At 37.5% G+C, this 19,383-nt stretch overlaps 1 protein-coding gene across 1 annotated transcript in view; it reads left to right on the top strand.

Annotated features, from left to right (window-relative positions):
* TIPRL (TIP41, TOR signaling pathway regulator-like (S. cerevisiae)) overlaps positions 1–7,738 on the top strand; it is a 29,683-nt gene extending 21,945 nt beyond the window's left edge. The window contains exons 5-7 of the mRNA XM_006872625.1: positions 4,742–4,837; positions 5,807–5,869; positions 7,318–7,738. Of these exons, the coding sequence (XP_006872687.1) occupies positions 4,742–4,837; positions 5,807–5,869; positions 7,318–7,461 (303 nt within the window). The 3' untranslated portion in view covers positions 7,462–7,738. The remainder of the gene's footprint in view (positions 1–4,741; positions 4,838–5,806; positions 5,870–7,317) is intronic.
* The last annotated feature ends 11,645 nt before the right edge of the window (positions 7,739–19,383 follow it).

Raw genomic sequence — 19,383 nt, forward strand, 5'->3', positions numbered from 1 at the left:
TGGATCGACAGGGCGGGGAGGAGGGTGGAGTCTCAAGTGAGTAATATCCAACCTGTCTAGGAAGGGCTGATGAAAAGAAATGCGGATGGGTCTCTGGTGATGCAGGGGTGGGAAAAAAAAAAAAAAATTCTGTCATGCATTCTCCAGGTTTTATATTTAAACTACTGCTCCTTCCTCTGTTTCCAACTTTCCCATTCCAGTCAACAGTAATTATCAGTGCTGTTTGATTGCATGTTTGATTAATTTCAGACTGTGAGTTAAAGAAGTTGTTAGAATTCTTCAATTTCTTCATTATTGTCTTTGTTGGTTAGTATATATGGTTTAATAATAGTGGTATTAACTGATCTTCCTTGTAGGCATATAGATATTATTCTAATCTATACAGCATTGTACTTCAAGATAGATTTTGAAATGGTTGTTTTCAGTTTTAGTTTTTGCTGAGGAATGCAACACTTTACTCTTGGCATAGTAAACCGTATTGTTGGATTCAAAATGACCAGTACCTGTCCATTTTAGCTCACTAATGTCTAGGATATTGATCTTTATGCATTCCATTTCAATTTTGATGACTTCCAATTTTCTTAGATTCATACTTAGTATATTCCACATTTCATTTATTAATGGATGTTTTTAGCTGTTCCTTCTCATTTTGAGTTGTGCACCCTCAGTGAATTAAGATCCTGTAAGCTTTGCTCCAACCACATCTTAAAGTTGACTTTACTTTGAGGAAGGCAGCTCTTCCCGGGTTATTTTTTGAGTCCTTCCAGCCTGAGGAGCTCATCTTCTGGCACTCTGACAGACAGTGTTTTGTTGCTATTCATATGGTTTTCAGGGGCCAGTCACTCAGAAGTGGACTGCCCGTTCTTTCTTCCTACTCTGTTCTTAATCTGGAAGTTTCGCTGAAACCTGCTGTTGTTTGAAACACCTATGGCATATCTTCTAGCAACTTGCAAGCCACCACAGTATGACAAACTGCCACACAAGTTTTGAGGAGGGCATCTGCTGGGCCAATTATATTTAAGACAAATCAGGACAACTCAAAAGGCTATGGTGACTGTTTTTGGGGACTTCAAAGGAGTAATCTCGAAGGACACAGGACAATTACAGGGGCTTATGAAGAAATTTAAGGAACCCTGATAGCATAGTAGGTTACTTATTAAGCAGTTCGAATCTACCATTCACTCTGCCAGGGAGATGAGGCTTTCTGCTCCTATATAAGGATTTTCAGCTTCAGAAACCTACCTATACAGGATTGCTAGGGGAAGGAACTGGCTCAGTGGCACATAACCACCACGACCACCATGAAGTTTTAAGAAAATTGAAAACTGCATTGGTGAGAAAAAGGCCAGGAAAGTTACATCTTGGTTTTTGTTTTGTTTTTCCCCCTTCATCACAATTATGCATTCTTTGAGGGTAGCAAGAGTTTTCCCACAAGAATTTTGTTGGGAACCCTTACCCTGTCCATCCTGTAGCTCTGATCTTACCCTTTGGGCTTCCTTTTGTTGTCAAAACTCAACATTTAAAAAGAACATTTGAGTCCTTTGAGGACACCATATTGATGAATTGTAAGTTAAAGAGCACTGAATTCTTTAGGGAAGGGATGTTGTTGTTGTAAAGTGTTGTCCAGTCAATTCCAACCCATAGTGACCCTGTAAGGGTTTCCCGAGGAACAGCTGGTGAGCTTGAACCGCCATCCTTGCAGTTCAAACAGCTTTGCAGTCCAATGCATTAACCCACAACGCCACACAGAAACACCAGCTTTGTAAGTGTATAGGCTTACGTGGAGGGTATGTTCAGAAACAATAACTTCACATTATGATTTTTGTTTGATAAAGTTTTCTATGATTTTGTAACAATACTTTTAGACTTCCTTTGTATTGCTGAGACAAGTTACCTGCAGCCATCCACTGATTTCAGAGACATGTCTGAACCCATTTTGTTTGGGATAAACCTATGTAAATATGAGCTGAAGCCCTAGTAGCAATACTTTTTGACTTGTTTCATATGTGTATACCACATTTTGTATATTTATTCACCTGTTGATGGCAGTTTCGGTAATTTTCCTTTGGGCTGTTATGAATAGTACTGCAGTGGACATTAGTGTATACAGAAATCTGTTTGAGACCCTGCTTTCCAGTCTTTTAAATATATACCTGGGAATGCCATTTCTAGATCATATTATAAACAGATGTTTTATTTTTTGAGGAACTTCCAAATAGTTTTCCATAATAGGTGCACCACTTTACTTTCCCACCAATAGAAAACACTTATTTTTCTAATAATTGTTATCCTAGTAGGAGGGAGTCCTGGTGTGGCAAACTGTAGGGCAAGCACTGGACTGCTAACCACAAGGTCCGTGGTTCAGACTCACCAGCCACTCCTTGGAAATCCTATATGGAGTTGCCACATCAACAACAAATAGGAGTGAAGTACTAACCTCTTTGATTAGGCACTGTAGGGTAAGCACTGGACCACCGATGGGTTTGAACTGCAAGGTCAGCAGTTCAAACACACTAGAAGCTCCTTGAAAACTTTATACAGGGTCATGGTGAGTTGCAACTGACTCCAGGATACTTAATAACAATGACTATGACATTGAACATCTTTTCATGTGTTTATTGCCTATTCAGTTATCTTCTTTGAGAAATAATCCAAGTTCTTTACCATTTTTAAATTGAGTTGTGTGGGAGTACCTTTTTTATTTTGGATTATTAAACCCTTATTAGATGTATGGTTTCCAGATATTTACTCCCAGTCTGTAGGGTGACTCTTCACTTTCATGGTTAAGTCTTTTAATGCTCAAAGGTTCCTGGTTTTGATGAGGTCCATCTTATCTATTATGTCTTTATGTTGCTCATGATTTTATTTTTTTTAATGAGCATTATGATTTTCACATTTCTTGAGTATATTTTAAGTTTTTCTAACCTCAATATCTTCTGGTGCAGAAAAACATTTTTCTTTTGTAGAAAACTAAAACCAGAATGTTAAATAATTTGTACAATATTTTCTAAGACCCTCGAAGAGGCGTTGTTGTTAGTTTCTGTCAAATCTGACTCACGGAGAGCCCATGTGTGCAGAGTAGAACTGCTTCAAAGGGTTTTCAAGGTTGTGACCTTTCAGGAACAGATCACCAGGCCTGGCTTCTGAGATTCTTTTGGGTAGGTTTAAACCACCAAACTTTCACTTAATAGCTGTTTGTGTTAAAAACATAAACTGTGTCACCCAGGGACATGCTGCACAAAGTTTTTTCTTTTTCTCACTCTTTTTGTGAATTGAATGGAGGTTTAAAGAACACAGATTGTCAGTTTCATATTCAACAAATCATGCACTTCGTTAAATTACAGATTGCAGTTCCTTCCATGTACCATCAGTTAACAGTATTTACCTCTATTCACTTGATGTTTTTTTCCCCTCCATCCTACTTCTATCTGCGCTGTAACCATTGTGTTGTTGTTGAGTGCCATCAAGTCAGTTCCTCAGCTGTTGAGTTTGAACCGCCACCCTTACTGCTCAAACAGACTGTGCAGTAGAGTGCTTATCCTATAGCACCACACATCGAATGTTTCATTTAGCAAGAAAATCTTTTCTTAACTTTTTATAACAGTGATCTCATGCAATATTTGTTGTTTTGTGATTGACTAATTTCACTCAGAATAATGCATTCCAGGTTCATCCATGTTGTGAGGTGTTTTGCAGATTCTTTGGTATTCTTCAACATTAAGTAATAATAATCCATTGTGTGTATATACGTAAGTTTGTTTAACCATTCTGCTGTTGATGGACGTTTAGGCAGTCTCCATCTTTTTGTTATTGTGAATAGTACTGCAGTGAACATGGGCGCCTGCACAAATTTTTAAGACTTAGTTGGAACTGGGACAGAGAACCTCTAGCTCAGAGATTTTTATGGTGTAGGATAAGCCCTGGTCTGCTAACCACAAGGTTGGCAGTTCAAACCCACCAACTGCTCTTTTGTTTTTTTTTCATGATTAAAATGGTCAATTTTATTTTTAATTTATTTAACCATAATTTCTTTTTTTTTTTTTTCCTTCTACCTTCCTTCTTGTCCTCTGGATCTAGGCTCCCTCTTGATAGCTTGTAAGCCAGTCACTTCTTGCCTTTGTAGGCCCCACCCCCACCCCATTTTGGGTAGCCAATGTCCAAGTTACCCATCCCTGTCTACCCTGTGTTGTATTGAGGGGGTGGGAATGATCCTTGCTGTAAAGATTTGTTCCCTTTTTTGAGTTACTGCATCCATAGGTATAGGTCAACTTCATTAAATTGTATCAGATTATTCTTTTTTTCCTCTTCTTCTTCTAGTTGAGCTTTGATCATCCAGTCATTGAAGCAGGTCAAGTGGGTATTAACTGACCAACTGCTCTTTGGAACCCCCATGTAGGGTTGCACATGGTCACTATGAGTCAGAACTGACTCCACAGCACTTAACAACAGCCAACCTCAAACAAAGGTTTTTGATAGTCTGTTTTTACCCTTTATTTTTCTTGTAGCAAGGTGGTGATTGATGGTCGGTTCTGACTCATAGCAACCATAGGGTTTCCGAGGCTGTAAATCTTTATGGGAGCAGAAAGCCTCACCTTTCTCCCTCAAAGTATCTGGTGGATTCAAACGCTGACCTTGCCATTAGCAGCCTAATATGTAACCAGTACACTACCAAAGCACCTTTTTAGCAAGGTAATAAAATACTTAATTTTCATTAAAATGTCTATTTTTTTTTTTTTTTTAGAGAGTAATGCCTTCTAGCTTTTTCCTGTTGTTGCGGTTTTTCTTGAGAATTGATGGGGTGCTTATCAGAATGAATGACACACGACTTTACCACGAGGTAGCTCTTCTCATTTAATGAATATATTAACTGATATTGTGCCTATTCATGTTGTTTCACTGGTAGTCTGAAAATTTGAAATTAAATAATGCTTTATATCATATGAAGATCCCATTAACCTTTAAAGTCGAATATTTCAGACTCATTGTTGATTATATGTGGTTATTGAAACATGACATCTTTTTTCCTAGTGTTCTAGTAGCAGAGAGTATTTTCTATATGCTATTCCTTAATGGAGGGTCTGATGCTTTTTTAAAAGGCTTGTATGTACTAAATCTGTGTTTGAGAAAGCTGAACCTTAACTCTTTCCTCTGTTGATAGCATTTATTAATTTAATGTGCTGATGTTAGGTAACATATATTACATAATTATTTTGATAGTTGTTCTCGGGTTTAAAGTTATGCATGCTAATATACAGGTGCTTTATTTTTTGTAAGTGTGTTTTTTTTTTTTTAAGTAGGGAGTTACACTGAATCATGTATCCTTTCTGAATTTCATGTCTAACTTGAGATTTGTGATCATCTAGAATGATGGCTTAGAGAAGAGACCTACCGGTGTTAGTCACAGTAGTTATAGTGATGATTAACTTAGTAATTCTGTGACATAAATACTGTTTTGATCCCCATTTTATAGCTGAGGCAACTGAGACAAAGATAGGTTACCTAAGTAGGGTGCCCATGTTATGCAGCTAGTAGGCGGCAGAACTGGAATTTAAACTCAGTGATAAGGGATTGAATTGGTATTTTCCCAAACCTTGAAATTTAAAAATAATGGAATCTTTCCACTAACTTTTTGAAGCTCCTGTGTATAGGGATTAGAATTAATAATTTAGAAATCTTGGTGATTTTTTTGTCAATATAAATACATTCATATTAATGTCTATAATGGAGGCAGTTCTGTTTAATAGAGTAGATTTTGAAAATCAATATAAATACATTTATTGCAACTTTTTTTTTTGTGTTAACATAGGCTGACAAGACCTACATGCTACGAGAATATACATCACGAGAGAGCAAAATTGCCAATTTAATGGTACAGTATTTATACTTCAGTTTTTAGAAGCTAGGTTATACTGTTTAAGTATTCATTTAGTTATTAGAGTTGTTTAAGATAAATCCTACTGGAGCATAACTTCCCTGAACTTCCCCCAAAATATAAGAACAGTAGGGTTGTTAGATACCCTAATTATCATCCAGTCCAGTTTTCACATTTTACATGGGAAAAATTGAGGTGCAGAGATGGGCCTTATCCTAAGTCTTAGGTGGTTGGTGTACAGTTGACACCGTTTGGATGTTCTTTCACTACCACCCTTTCATGTATAAGTTTTTTCTACCTAGCCCCCCCTTTTATCCCCCCCTCACTGTAATATGTGGTGTTTCTATAGTATGACTTTTTTTGTTTTGACTTAATTCTCCTTTATTGTTTTGTGTAAGTAATAAGAAAGAAAGAGACAAAGGAGAGTCTTGGCTTCAACAGCAGGCAGGTTTATTGAGAGTAAACCTGGGAGGGGGTACTCTTAAGTCACCAAAAGAGACCAAAAACCGCCTGTTTCTTACAGACTGGAGGTATCTAAGGCCATGTGGTCCCAGGTAACAGTTCTGGGAGCCTCCAGTGGGCGGGGCTATGGAGATTTTCCTGAAACTACCTGGGGGAGGGTCTCCTGGTGTAATAAAGACTTAAGCTTCCTGGAGACCAGAAGCCCAAGCAGGACTTTATTCAGCACCACTTGGTGTAGCTGCAGTGCCATTTTGTTGGTCAGGAGCAAGGCCCTTCATTTGCTTCTCTGGGACATGTAAACAAGCCCTCGAAATTTAAGATCCTATAAATGAGTTGCTTAGGAAGTGATCTTTCTGAAGGCTTGATGTACTGTTGTGTTTTTACCTTGTATACTTTCATGTATTTACAAAACCCACATTTCTCATTGGATATAGAATATATGAGGGGGCTTCGAAGAGCTCATGGGAAAATGGAATTAAAAGATAATGGAATTTTCCATGAACTTTTATTAAGGCCTCTGGTACATCCCTTCCAATTATGTAAATTCCATTGTAAAATGCACACTGGGCTCTAAAAGCAGAGCATTACTTTCAAGATACAAAAGCACCAAGTACAGAGAAGTGGATTAAAATGTAGTAAATTCTTAGACTATTAACGAGAGCATTGTAAATTATATATTAAGCCTATGCTCTTTAACGATTCCAGCTCATAGTGACCCTATAAGTGAATGTCAACGAACATAGACTTATATAATTTATAATGCTCCCCCCATAAATATCCTAAGAATTTACTTCATTTTAATGATTCAATAACAGGAGACACTTGTTATTAGGAGCACTTAATAGTGCTTCTTATGGAAATATGTTACTCCTTATTTAAATTTTTTAATTGGTATAGTTTATGAATCCTTGAGCCAAACATATCCTCAAAGTTCAATGTGATCACTGAATGTAAAATACTAATATGATTTATGTATTTTCTAGCATGTTTCACCTTCCCTCTTCACGGAACCCAATGAAATATCACAGTATTTACCGATAAAGGAGGCAGTTTGTGAGAAGCTGTTATTTCCAGAGCGAATTGACCTTAATCCTGCAGGCTCAAAAGAAAATAAACCCATGGAATAGAGTGTGATGCAGCGTATACTCATCGTAGAATCTGAGTGGCAATCTTGACTATTTGTAGGGGGGCAGTTTTTATTATGAAAATGAATTGCCTTGGTTATGTGCCGATTTTCTGTAGCCTTAAAGAAAGACAAATAAAAGATTATTGCAGGCAGGTTCCACTCAACTGATGTTTGTATTGTCTTCAAGTTCTTATTCCAGATTTACATTTTCTGGAGTTTAATTCAGATTTCAAAATTGTCATAAAATGGGAACTCAGCAGTAGTGATTTGCATGTGTCCATCATGAAACACTAATCTATCATAAAGGTGATTAAATCCCCAAATCACAACATTTTGTAGGATTCCTGGTGTACATGTTGGTATACTAACTCCTCACTTTGGGAATTTTGGTGTTTACTTGCACTTCTAGAGAATTGTAACGAGCCACTTAAAACATTATTCTTGTACTTCAGTCCTCTTCCTCCATAATTAAGAATATTTCCCCTAAATTTAATTTGGCTTTTGACCTTTAAAGAAAGTTTTAGACATAAAACAACAACAAAAAAAAACCCTAGGTCTTTTGGAGAATTTAAGCTATCCTGTCCATGAGAACACATAACATGGTTAACCACTGGACAGGTAGAGTTCCACAGCTATCTTTTTTTCCATTTTAGGTGCTTTTTCTTATATTTGGTTCTACTTGTACTGACATTTTTGTACTTCCACTTTCCATGAAATCTCCTAGTAAATAGGTGACTCAAATTTGGTGTTCTATCCTAAAAAATATGAAGGGATTGTTTTTTAAATATTAAATCAACCCTTAAAGTAGTTAGATTCATTTTCTCCTTAAAATATTTGGGGGGTGTGGCGGGTACATGTGGAAGTGGAAGAGTCATATTTTAAAGCATAAAAACTGGTTTTTCTCTTTTAAGATAAATGCTTCTAACATTAAAGTGAACTTAGTAAAAGTAATTTTAGTACAGGACCCAGGTACTACAGAAAGTACAAAACGTAAGTGTAAAATCCATTTGGCTAATTTGATGAAGACCCGTTAAACATTTTATATTCTTTTCTGCCTTTCTAAATGGTCTTTGTAAAGTGGAAAGTGGTTCTAAAACACCAAGTAAGGAATTACTTGGAAATGACTTTAAAAATATCTATTTTTAAAGGGCCGGGGATAAATTCACCCCTATTTGTTTGGGTTTGAAATTACTGTTGTACATTTTTCCACTTGATGGATCAATCATTAAATACAAATTTTTAATTGAAAGTCTTAGCAAAGTTCTTTGGGTATCAGCCTAAAGAGAATTTTAGTGAAACAAATACATTTGGATAATCATCACTGTTCATAAATTGGCAGCATGTATTTTATTAACTAAATTTGATCGCAGATGGCTTTGGTATTTCTCTGCCTTCTGCTACATCGACTGTGGTGGTGGCTGTGTGCTGTGGAGTCGATTCTGACTCATAACGACCCTGTACAGGGTTTCCGAGGCTATAAATCTTTACAGGAGCAGAACGCCTCATCTTTCTCCTGCGGAACAGCTGGTAGTTTCGAACTTCTGACCTTGCGGTTCACAGCCAGATTCGTAACCACTACACTACCAGAGCTCCTTGTCTATATGGTATAGAAAAATCAAGATTTTGTTGGCTTTAAGAAAATACATGGCGTATCCATTGTATATTAAATACAACTATTTTAATGGATGTTTTCTTCAGTTCAGCAGTGTATATATCGTGCTCAGCTTTCTGGTTTCCTTTAGTTGTCATGCAGGTTTGAATGTAACAGTATTCGTGAAAGTTGTAAGAAATGAAAAACTTGTAAGAATATTCATTAGTTGGAGTTTCTAGGCTATATAATATTTTGGGGTTACTTTGAAAGTAAATAAGTATATAAAAATACATAACTTTTTTTTTTTTTTTGCTTATTGATTCACATGTCTTAAGTCTCTGAATCAGTCTTCGATTACTCTTTTTGAGAATCCATTATTTAAAATTATAGGGAATTAAAAAATTGTCCACCCTCCCTTCCCTGTCTACCACCTAAGAATAATAGGGGTAGGATGAGAGTATGTCTGAAAACTTCATTTGTTTATTACTGTGGAGACTATTGTATTCACCCATTGCTAAATAAGACCTATGCCATTTTATATTTATTTGTTCTAAGTGTCATTTTGTAAAAGGAGAATAAACAATGAATTATTGATCTATATTTTGTTTGTTCATTTATTGCAGTTTCTCATAGAGTTTAATTGAAGAGTGGTTTGGTATACTTTTCTTGGTTGTGCTTGATGTTTTGTTGAGTTGGTCAACATTGTAGCCAGATTCTTCAGGCTGATATAAAAATGAAAAACAGTTCAGAATAGAATCCCCCAGTTTAGCTTTTGGGCTCTGGTTTATCCTCTCATATGCTCCTTCCCCCAGTACTTAAATGGATGTTTTGAGTATTCATTGTTTTCTGTATTATTGGGTTAATGTTGTCTCTCTTAGATAATATATTTGTCTTATGTATCATTCCATTTAGCTTTGAGAATATGAGAATACAATAATGAACAAGATAAATTGTATTTTGTCTTTATGCAGTTAAAATCTACTAGAGAACACTGTTGTTGTTAAGTGCCGCTGAGTCAGTTCCAATTAGTGTATAAACTACTTCCCCTTAGGAAAAGCACAAGAGAGCGATAACCACCCTACAAATGGGTGCAGGTATGTAGAAATACCTGCAAGTTGAAGGTGGGACAGAACAACCTTCTGCATTTTAGTACACTCTAAACAGAAGGTAACAGCAGTCAATCACTGAAGAAGCTTCGGAGTTTGAAGGTAGCAGTGTTATTAGGTGCCCTCTAGTTCATTCTGACTTATAGTGACCCTGTGCACAAAAGAACAAAACTATAGGGTCCTGCACAGTCTTCACAATTGTTACACTTGAACCCATTGCTGCTGCCACTATGCTAATCCATCTGGTTGGGTTTTCTATTTTTTCACTGAAACTTCACTTACCAAAAGTGTCCTTCAGGGACTGGTCCCTCTTGATAACATGTCCAAGGTATGAAACAAAGTCTTGGCAACCTGGTTTCTAAGGAGCATTTTGGTTGTGCTGCTTCCAACACAGATTTGTTTGCTCTTCTGGCAGTCCAGCGTACTTTCAGTATTATTCTCCAACACAATAATAACTCAAATTCATCATTTCTTCTATGGTCTTCCTATTCAGTCTAACTTCTACATTCATTTGAGGATATTGAAAATACCATGGCTTGGGTTAGACACACCTTAGTCTTTAATCTTTGCTCTTGAGTACATTAAGAGAGGTCTGTTATAAGCCAATTTGCCTAATGCAATACGTCATTTGATTTCTTGACTACTGCTTCCATGAGTGTTGATTCAGGATCCAAGCAAAATGAAGTCTTCGACAACTTCAATCTTTTCTCCATTTGTCATGATGTGAGTATTTTTGTTTTCTTTACATTAAGGTACAATCCATACTGAAGGCTGTGGTCTAATCCTTCATTAGTAAGTAAGTCCTCTTCATTTCTAGCAAGCAAGGTTGTATCGTCTGCATAGCTTTCCAATCCTGATGCTATGTTCTTTATGTAACCCAGCTTCTTGGATTATTTACATAACATACTAATTGAATAATTGTAGTGAAAGAATACAGCCCTGGTGCACACATATCTGATTTTAAAGCATTCAGTATTCCCTTGTATTCAAAAGACTGCCTCATGGTCTACATACCGGTTCTTCCTGAGCACAATTAATTGTGCTTGAATATCCTTTCTTCGCAGTGTTATCTGTAGCTTGTCATGATCCATACAGTCGAATGCCTTTGCATAGTCAATGAAGCACAAGTAAACATCTTTCTAGTATTCACTGTTTTCAGCCAAGATCCATCTGACATCAGCAATGATAGCCCTAATTCCACGTCTGACTCTGGCTTGAGTTTCTGGAAGTTCCCTGTCAATGTATTGTTGTAGCAAATTTTCAATTATCTTCAGAAAAATTTTATTTGCATGTGATTTTAATATTTTTCAATGATTTCCGCATTCCATTGCACCACCTCTCTTTGGAATGGACACAGATACGGATCTCTTCCAATTGCTTGTGTCTTCCAAATTTCCTAGCATAGATGAACAAATGCCTCCAGTGCTGCATCAGTTTGTTGAAAGATTCCAATCTGTATTCCATCAATTCCTAGAGCCTTGTTTTTTTGACAATGCCTTCAGTGCAGCTTCGACTTCTTCCTTAGTACCACTGGTTTTTGATCATATTCTACCTCTTGACATGGTTGAACATCGCCCATTTTTGTATAGTGACTCTGCTCCTTCCATCTTCTTTTGATGCTTTCGACGTCATTCATTATTTTGCCCACAGAATCCTTCAATAATATACGTCAAGGCTTAATTTTTTTTTCTTCAGTTCTTTAAGCTTGAGAAATGCTGAGTATGTTCATCCCTTTTGGTTTTCTAACTCCAGGTCTTTGCACATTTCATTTTAGTACTTTGTCTTCTTGACCTGCCTTAACATTTTTCTGTTCCGCTCTTTTACTTTCTCAGTTCTTCCATTGCATTAGCATCTTGGTGAGAGAGCAAATTTTCAGTCTCTTTTGACATCCATTTTGGTATTTTCTTTCTTTCCTGACTTTTTAAATGGCCTTTTACTTTCTTCCTGTGTGATTTTCTTGATGTCATACCGTAACTCTTATGGTCTTTGGTCATTAGTGACTAATGCAGCAAACCTGTTCTTGAGATGATCTCGAAATGTGGTGCTGTGGGTTAATTAATGCTTTGGACTGCAAGGTTGGTTTGAACCGCAAGATCAGTGGTTCAGGCTCACCTGCTGTTCCTCATAAACTCTATACAGGGCTGCTATGAGTTTAAACTGACTGGACGGCACTTAACAACAATATTCAAGGTCATGTTTTGGTGCTCGTGTGAACTTGTTTCAAGTTCTTCAGCTTCAGCCTGAACTTGCATGAGCAATTGATGGTCTGTTCTATGGTCAGCCCCTGGCATTGCTTTGGCTGATGATACTGAGTTTCTCCACCATTTCTTCCCATGTTGTTGTGGTGTGCCATGGAGTCAGTTCCGACTCATAGCGACCTTATACAGGGTTTCTGAGGCTGTAAATCTTTATAGGAGCAGAAAGCGTCATTTTTCTCCCGCGGAACAGCTGGTAGTTTCGAACTGCTGACCTTGCGGTTCACAGCCCAATTTGTAACCACTATGCTACCAGAGCTCCTTCCCATAGATATAGTCAATTTGATTCTTGTGTATTCCATCTGTTCCATGTGTATAGTCATATTTTATGTTGTTTAAACAAAAGGCTTTTGCAATGAATAAGTCATTGGTCTTGCAAAATTCCATCATGCAATCTCCAGCGTAATTTCTATCACCAACTATTGATCCTTCCTCTTTGTTTCCAATCACCAGTAAGTGTTGCATCCCAGTTGTCAGTACGTATCAGTGCATCTTGATGGCATGTTTTACCAATTTCGGACTGAAGTTGTTAGGATTTTTTATTTTAATCATCACTGGCGTTACTGGTTGCTGCATAAATTTAAATTATAGTGGTGTTAACTGGTCTTCCTTCTTCTTGTTGTTATGTGCTGTCAAGTCGGTTCCAACCCATAGCGATTCTGTATAGGGCTGTTGTTAAGTGCCTTTGAGTTGGTTCCGACTCATAGCGACCCTGTATAGGGTTTCCAAGGAGCGACTGGTGAGCTTGAACCGCTGTCCTTGCAGTCCAGCGCATTAACCCGCAGCTCTACACCAGGAGTCCTAAAGCACCCAGTATTCCCAGGCAGTCTCCCATCCAAGTACTAACCAGACCTGATCCTGCTTAGCTTCTGAGTTCAGACAAGCTCAGGCGCATTCAGGGTTGTGTAGAGTAGGCGTTTGAATGTACTCCTATCACAGACAGCATTTTACTTTAAGATAGGTCTTGAATGTCCTTTTTGATGATGAATGCTATGCCATTCCTATTGCATTCGTTGTTCCCAGCATAATGAACTATATGATTCAGATTCAGAATGGCCAAGACCAGTCCATTTCAGATCACTGCTGTTGTTATATGCCATTGAGTCAGTTCCAACTCATAGAGACCGTACATAGGGTTTCCTGGAGCACTGGGGGGTTTGAACTGCTGACCTTATGGTTCACAGCCCCTTGCTGATCCTACAGCACCACATAGATCATTAATACCTGGAATGTCGGTCTTTACGTGCTTCAGTTTGTTTTTGACAACTTCCAATTTTCCTAGATTTGTACTTTGTGCATTCCATGTTCCTATTATTAATGAATTGCAGCTGTTTCTCCTCATTTTGAGTTGTGTCCCACCAGCAAATGAAGATTCTAAGAGCTTTATTCCATTTGCATCATCATGATCAACTCTGCTTTGAGGAGGCAGCTCTTTCTCTTCAGTTGCATTTTAAGTGCCTTCCCACCTAAGAAGCTCATCTCATAGTATATCTGACAATATTCTAGTACTATCTGTAATGTTCTCATCTTCTGGCACTAGCTCTGACAACATTCCACTGTTATCCATAAGATTTTCATGAGGCGATTGAAAATACTGTGACGTTGTTGGTCTTTAACGCTTTAAAGAGGTCTTGGTGCAGTAGATTTGCCTAATGAAAATGCGCTGATTGATTTCTTGACTGCTGTTCACATGAGTGTTGATGGTGGATCCAAGCAAAATGAAGCCTTGGACAACTTCAATAGTTTTTCCATTTATCATGATCTTATTTATTGGTCCAGTTGTGAGGATTTTTTTTTCTTTACATTGAGGTGCAACCCATACTGAAAGCTCTGGTCTTTGATTTTCATCAGTAAGTATTTTAAGTCCTCTTCACTTTCATGTAATAATATGGATTATATGAAGAAGAACATGGCATCAAGATCGGAGGCAGATTCATTAACCACCTGCAATATACAGATGATACAACCTTGCTTGCTAAAAGCAAAGAGAACCTAAAATATTTACCATTGCCTCTTGGTCTGTGTATAGATTTCCTCATAAGCACTGAGTGTGCTGGAATTCTCATTCTTTGCAATGTTTTGATCCACACAGTTGAATGCCTTTGTATAGTCAATAAAATACAAGTAAATATCTTTCTAGCATTTTCTGCTTTTAGCCAAGATTCATCTGACTTCAGCAATGATATCCCTAGTTCCATGTCCTCTTCTGAATCTTGCTTGAATTATTCCCTGTAATTTCTGAATTATTTTCAGCAAAATTCTATTTTTATGTGATATTTTTCTGATCATCTTGAAATTCTTTGTGGTGTAGTGGCTCTTCTTTTGATGCTTCCTGTTGAATTGTTCAATATTTTGCCCATAGAATTCTTCAGTATTGCAAGTTCCTTCAACTTGAGAAATGCTGAACATGTTCTTCTCTTTTGGTCTTCGAACTCCAGGTCTTTGCACATTTCATTATAGTACTTGACTTTGTCTTTTTGAACTGCCCTTTGAAATTTTCTGTTCAGCTCTTTTACATCCTCATTTCTTCCAGTTGCTTTAGCTTCTCTACATTCAAGAGCAAGTTTCAGAGTCTCTTCTCATACCCATTTTGGTCTTTTCTTTCTTTCCTGTCTTTTAAATAATTTTTTGCTTTCTTCATGTATGATGTTCTTGATGTCATCCCATAAGTCCTCTGGTCCTCAGTCATTTTAGTATCTAATACATCGTCTGTTCTTGAGATGGTCTCTAAATACAAGTCTAATATACTTTAGGTCATATTTTGGCTCTCATGGACTTTTAAATTTTTACTTCAGTCTGAGCTTGCATATGAGTAATTGATGGTCTGTTTCACAGTCTGACCCTGGCCTTGTTTTGACTGATTGTATTGAGCTTCTCCATCATCTCTTCCTACAGATGTAGTCAGTTTGATTCCTGTGCATTCCATTTGGTTTGGTCCACGTGTATTGTTGCCGTTTATGTTATTGAAAAAAAGGTATTTGCAATAGAAATCATTTGCAAAATATTTGCAAAATTCTATCATAATATCTTCCAGCATCATTTCTATCACCTAGGCCATATTTTCCAACTTCTGAAACTTCCTCTTTGTTTCCAACTTTTGCATTCCAATCACCAGTAATTATCAATGCATTTTGATTGTATGACCAATTTCAAACTGAAGAAGTTAGTAGAATTCTTCAATTTCATCATCGCTGGCATTAGTGGTTAGTATGTAAACTTGAATAATAGTGATATTAATTGGTCTTGTAAGTGTACGGATATTAGCATATCACAGACAGCATTGTACTTGAAGATAGATCTTGAAATGCTGTTTTTCATGATGAATGTGACACCATTCCTCATTAATTTTTTATTCCAAGCATAGTAAACTGTATGATTGTCAATGCCAGTCTTCTAGTGTGGTGCTGTAGGATTAGCATTGGACTATAAACCATAAGGTCAGAAGCTCAAACCCTCCAGCAGCTCCTCAGAAACCCTATACAGCGTTGCTATGAGTCAGAACTAACTCAATGGTACTTAACAACAACAATAACAATGTCTAGAATTTTGATCTTTTTGTGTTAATTTCATTTTAGATGACTCCCAATTTTCCTAGATTCATACTTTGTACATTCCTCGTTCTGATTATTACTATATGTTTATAGCTGTGTCTTCATATTTTGAGTTGTGTCTCATCAGCAAATGAAGGTTCTGAAAGATTTACTCTATGCACATCACTAAGGTCAACTCTTGTTTGAGAAGGCAGTTCTTCCCTAGTTGGTTTTTGAGTGCCTTTCAACCTGAGGGATTCATCTTCCAGCACTAGGTCAACGTTTCTTTCACTACTATCCATAAGGTTTTCAGTGTCTAACGCTTCAGAAGTGGTCTGCTTCTCCTTCCTAGTCTGTTTTAGTCTGGAATTTCCATTGAAACTTGTCCACCATGGGTAATCTGGTTAAAACATTGGTGGCATAGCTTCCAGCATCATAGCAACAAACAAGCCACCACAGTGTGGTAAACTGATAGATGAGTGGTGGTTGTTAGGTGCTGTGGAGTCAGTTATGACCCCTAACGACCCTGTATAGGGTTTCCAAGGAGCAGCTGGTGAGGTTGAACCACCAACTTTGGAGTTCAAATGATTTTGCAGTCCAGCACATTAACTCACAACACCACACCAAGACTCCGGTGGGCATGGTACATGTTGTGTTTTTTTTTTGTTAAGTACTGTCGAGTTGATTCCGTTTTATAATGACCCTGTGTAGGGTATCCAAAGAGTAGCTAGTGGGTTTGAACAAATGACCTGTGGTTAGTAATCCAGTGCTTATCCTCCAGCACCACAACAGAGATGTTAAATGCAGGAAGTATGAAGAAGTACGTGAGGATAAACCAATGGAGGCAGGGTAAGGAGGATTAGGAGGGAGAAGAGATTCTACCAGAAGGCTTTCCCTGAAGTAAGATCCCTGTTCTCAGCTTCTACAAGTTGGCTCCTCCCCTCTGCCCCAGGTTGAGATCTTTCATTTAGAGTTTTGATGTAGAAAGGGCTTCTGAGTCCCAGTGCTGGTAATCTCCTGCTTCTGTTAGTTTTCTTAAGATTCAAATTTAAAGATTATTCACAGATGCTTTGGTAATAGCTTCTTCAGCTCCTTTTAAAACATAAAACATCTTCCTTATATGGGTATTTCTACATGTTGAACCCATTTGGCATTTCCCTTAGGCAACTCAATGCCCTATGACAGGGTCACTTAGAGGCAGATTTGTTGGTAAGATTTATGGGCTTTGGAAAAAGGTACACATGTCACATGTCTAAATACTTAGAAGTTATAAATCAAGCTAAACGTTTACTAAGTAAATTACGTTCTATCTTCCTACACTTGAAGTAATGGTATTTACATGACTGAAAATTGTCAAAATATGAAAGATGAAAATATTTGTCACAAAATAGTAATATGCTATCATAACGATAGGAAATAAATTTAAAAACTAAAGTTATTTTTCATATTTTCAAAAAATTATTTTTCTAAATTATTAAAGATAATCTACTAGAATTAAAGGGCAAAATAGAATTTGTCATGAACACATATTAAAAATAAATTATTTAAATGAAGCTGAACATACTCATATGTCTATTTCAAAATGTAATTAAATTTTATACAAAAATATTTAAAGCTATTTATGAGTCTAGTGCTCATTACCTTAGAATCAGTACCACGTTTCAAGTTTGTTTTGCCTAGACCTACGCGTATACACATTAAAGAGTGATATCGATTGTTTAATATTTCAAATCTTCTTCAATCTCCATGAGAACTGTTGCAAATACTGCACTAATTTTTGAGTACCTCTGGGAGCTGAAACTAGAGCATGAAGACAAAAAAAAGTGCTTAATGTTACTGAGTAATGATTTATTCTTATCCACAGATCTATTGCATTCAAGCTATCTGATAAACAGATTTGACAAGTTACCTTGTCTTTTACCCAAGTACTTGCATTGCTCAAATCTCACTCACAATCTGAAGCAGTGTTTTTCTCCATGGGTAGTGGCACAACCCACAACCTGCAGAGCATTGGGATGTAGTTGGGTTTTGCTTCAAGGCTATAGGAAAAGAGATGTGGAGAAGTATTTCCTTGGGCCCTGACCAATATGAGTCATGAGAGAATGAATGGTTCAGGTGGCAGGTGCCCTATCCCAGTGCTAAGTGCTAAATAACAAGATATGTCCATGTATTATTTAATGCATGGTGTGTGTGTGTGTGTTTGTGATAAACAGGGTCTTCTAAAGCATGCGGCAAGAGTAGGGACTCCCTCTGGTCCATATCTAAGGTCAATACTGCTTTGAGAGCATGAGGAAAGATGAAACAGACATAGCCTTTCTGATAAAAAAAAATCTAATATACTATGATGAGTGCAAACACTGAAGGTGAGACTGACCTGAGAACCCATTTCTACTTTACCGACAAAAATATGCTTTCTTTGCTGACTTAAGTAGCCTGGCCATTGTTAAGTGTTGCCCTACCTGTCAGTCTGGTCATTATAGTTCATTAAACCAGGCAGACTAAATATTTTTCATTCATTCATTCTTTCACTCAATAAGCATTTATTGAGATGTTGGTTTTCTAGGGGCTCTTCTGAGTTTGGTGTCTGTGTTGTGCCTCAATTTACCCAGATGACCACTCGAGACTCTCAGGATCAGCAAGGAAGACTTTGTTAGATGGCCAGCGACTACAGCCTCCCTAAAAACAGGAAAGAGTGCAGCCCCGACCTGGTTCTTCAAAGAGTATTTATACATAGGCAGTCTGTCATTATCTTGTACAAACCAAGGATATGATGTATGCATGAGCTATTAGGGTGGGGGCTAGGGGTACATCTGCTGCGACAGTTAGTTCTTAAGGTTAACTTTTGCTGGCTGTTATTTCTCAAGGTTAGCCTTGGCTGGCTGGCCGGACCACAGCTTCATGTTGGAGGGCCCACCCAGATGCGAGGAGTTTGCATAAGCAGTGTTACAGGGGCCAAGTTTAGCCAGAGTTAAAGGGGGAAAGGGATTCTGCATCCGGGGAGTTGTTGATACTAAAAATTTTCCACTTCAGCCTAAGCCTTTCTTAAAAATTGTTTACTGTAGGGCAATTGGGCCTTACAATTGAAGAACTGAATTGTATATCCCTGTGAGGATCTCACAACATTGAGGAGACAAACTTGGACATGAATAATGGTAATGTTGTGAGGTGAGTGCTTATGTGTATGTCTTATGGGAGCATGGAGAAAGAGCACTGACTATGTCAGTGTGGGTTGGCTTAGGGAAGGTATCAGAGGAGATAGTAGAATAATAATGCTCTATTAGATGCTGGCTGAATGCTACCATGTTCCTGCCCTATTTATTTCCATAAAAACTTTCAGAGGTGGCTACCAATGCCCATTTTGTTGTTGTTGTTGTCAGGTGCCATCGAGTTGGAACCGACTCATAGCGACCCCATGCACAGCAGAATGAAACAATGTCCGAT

The sequence above is a fragment of the Chrysochloris asiatica genome, unplaced genomic scaffold, assembly GCF_000296735.1.
Source record: "Chrysochloris asiatica unplaced genomic scaffold, ChrAsi1.0 scaffold00207, whole genome shotgun sequence".
Taxonomy (NCBI): Eukaryota; Metazoa; Chordata; class Mammalia; order Afrosoricida; family Chrysochloridae; genus Chrysochloris; species Chrysochloris asiatica.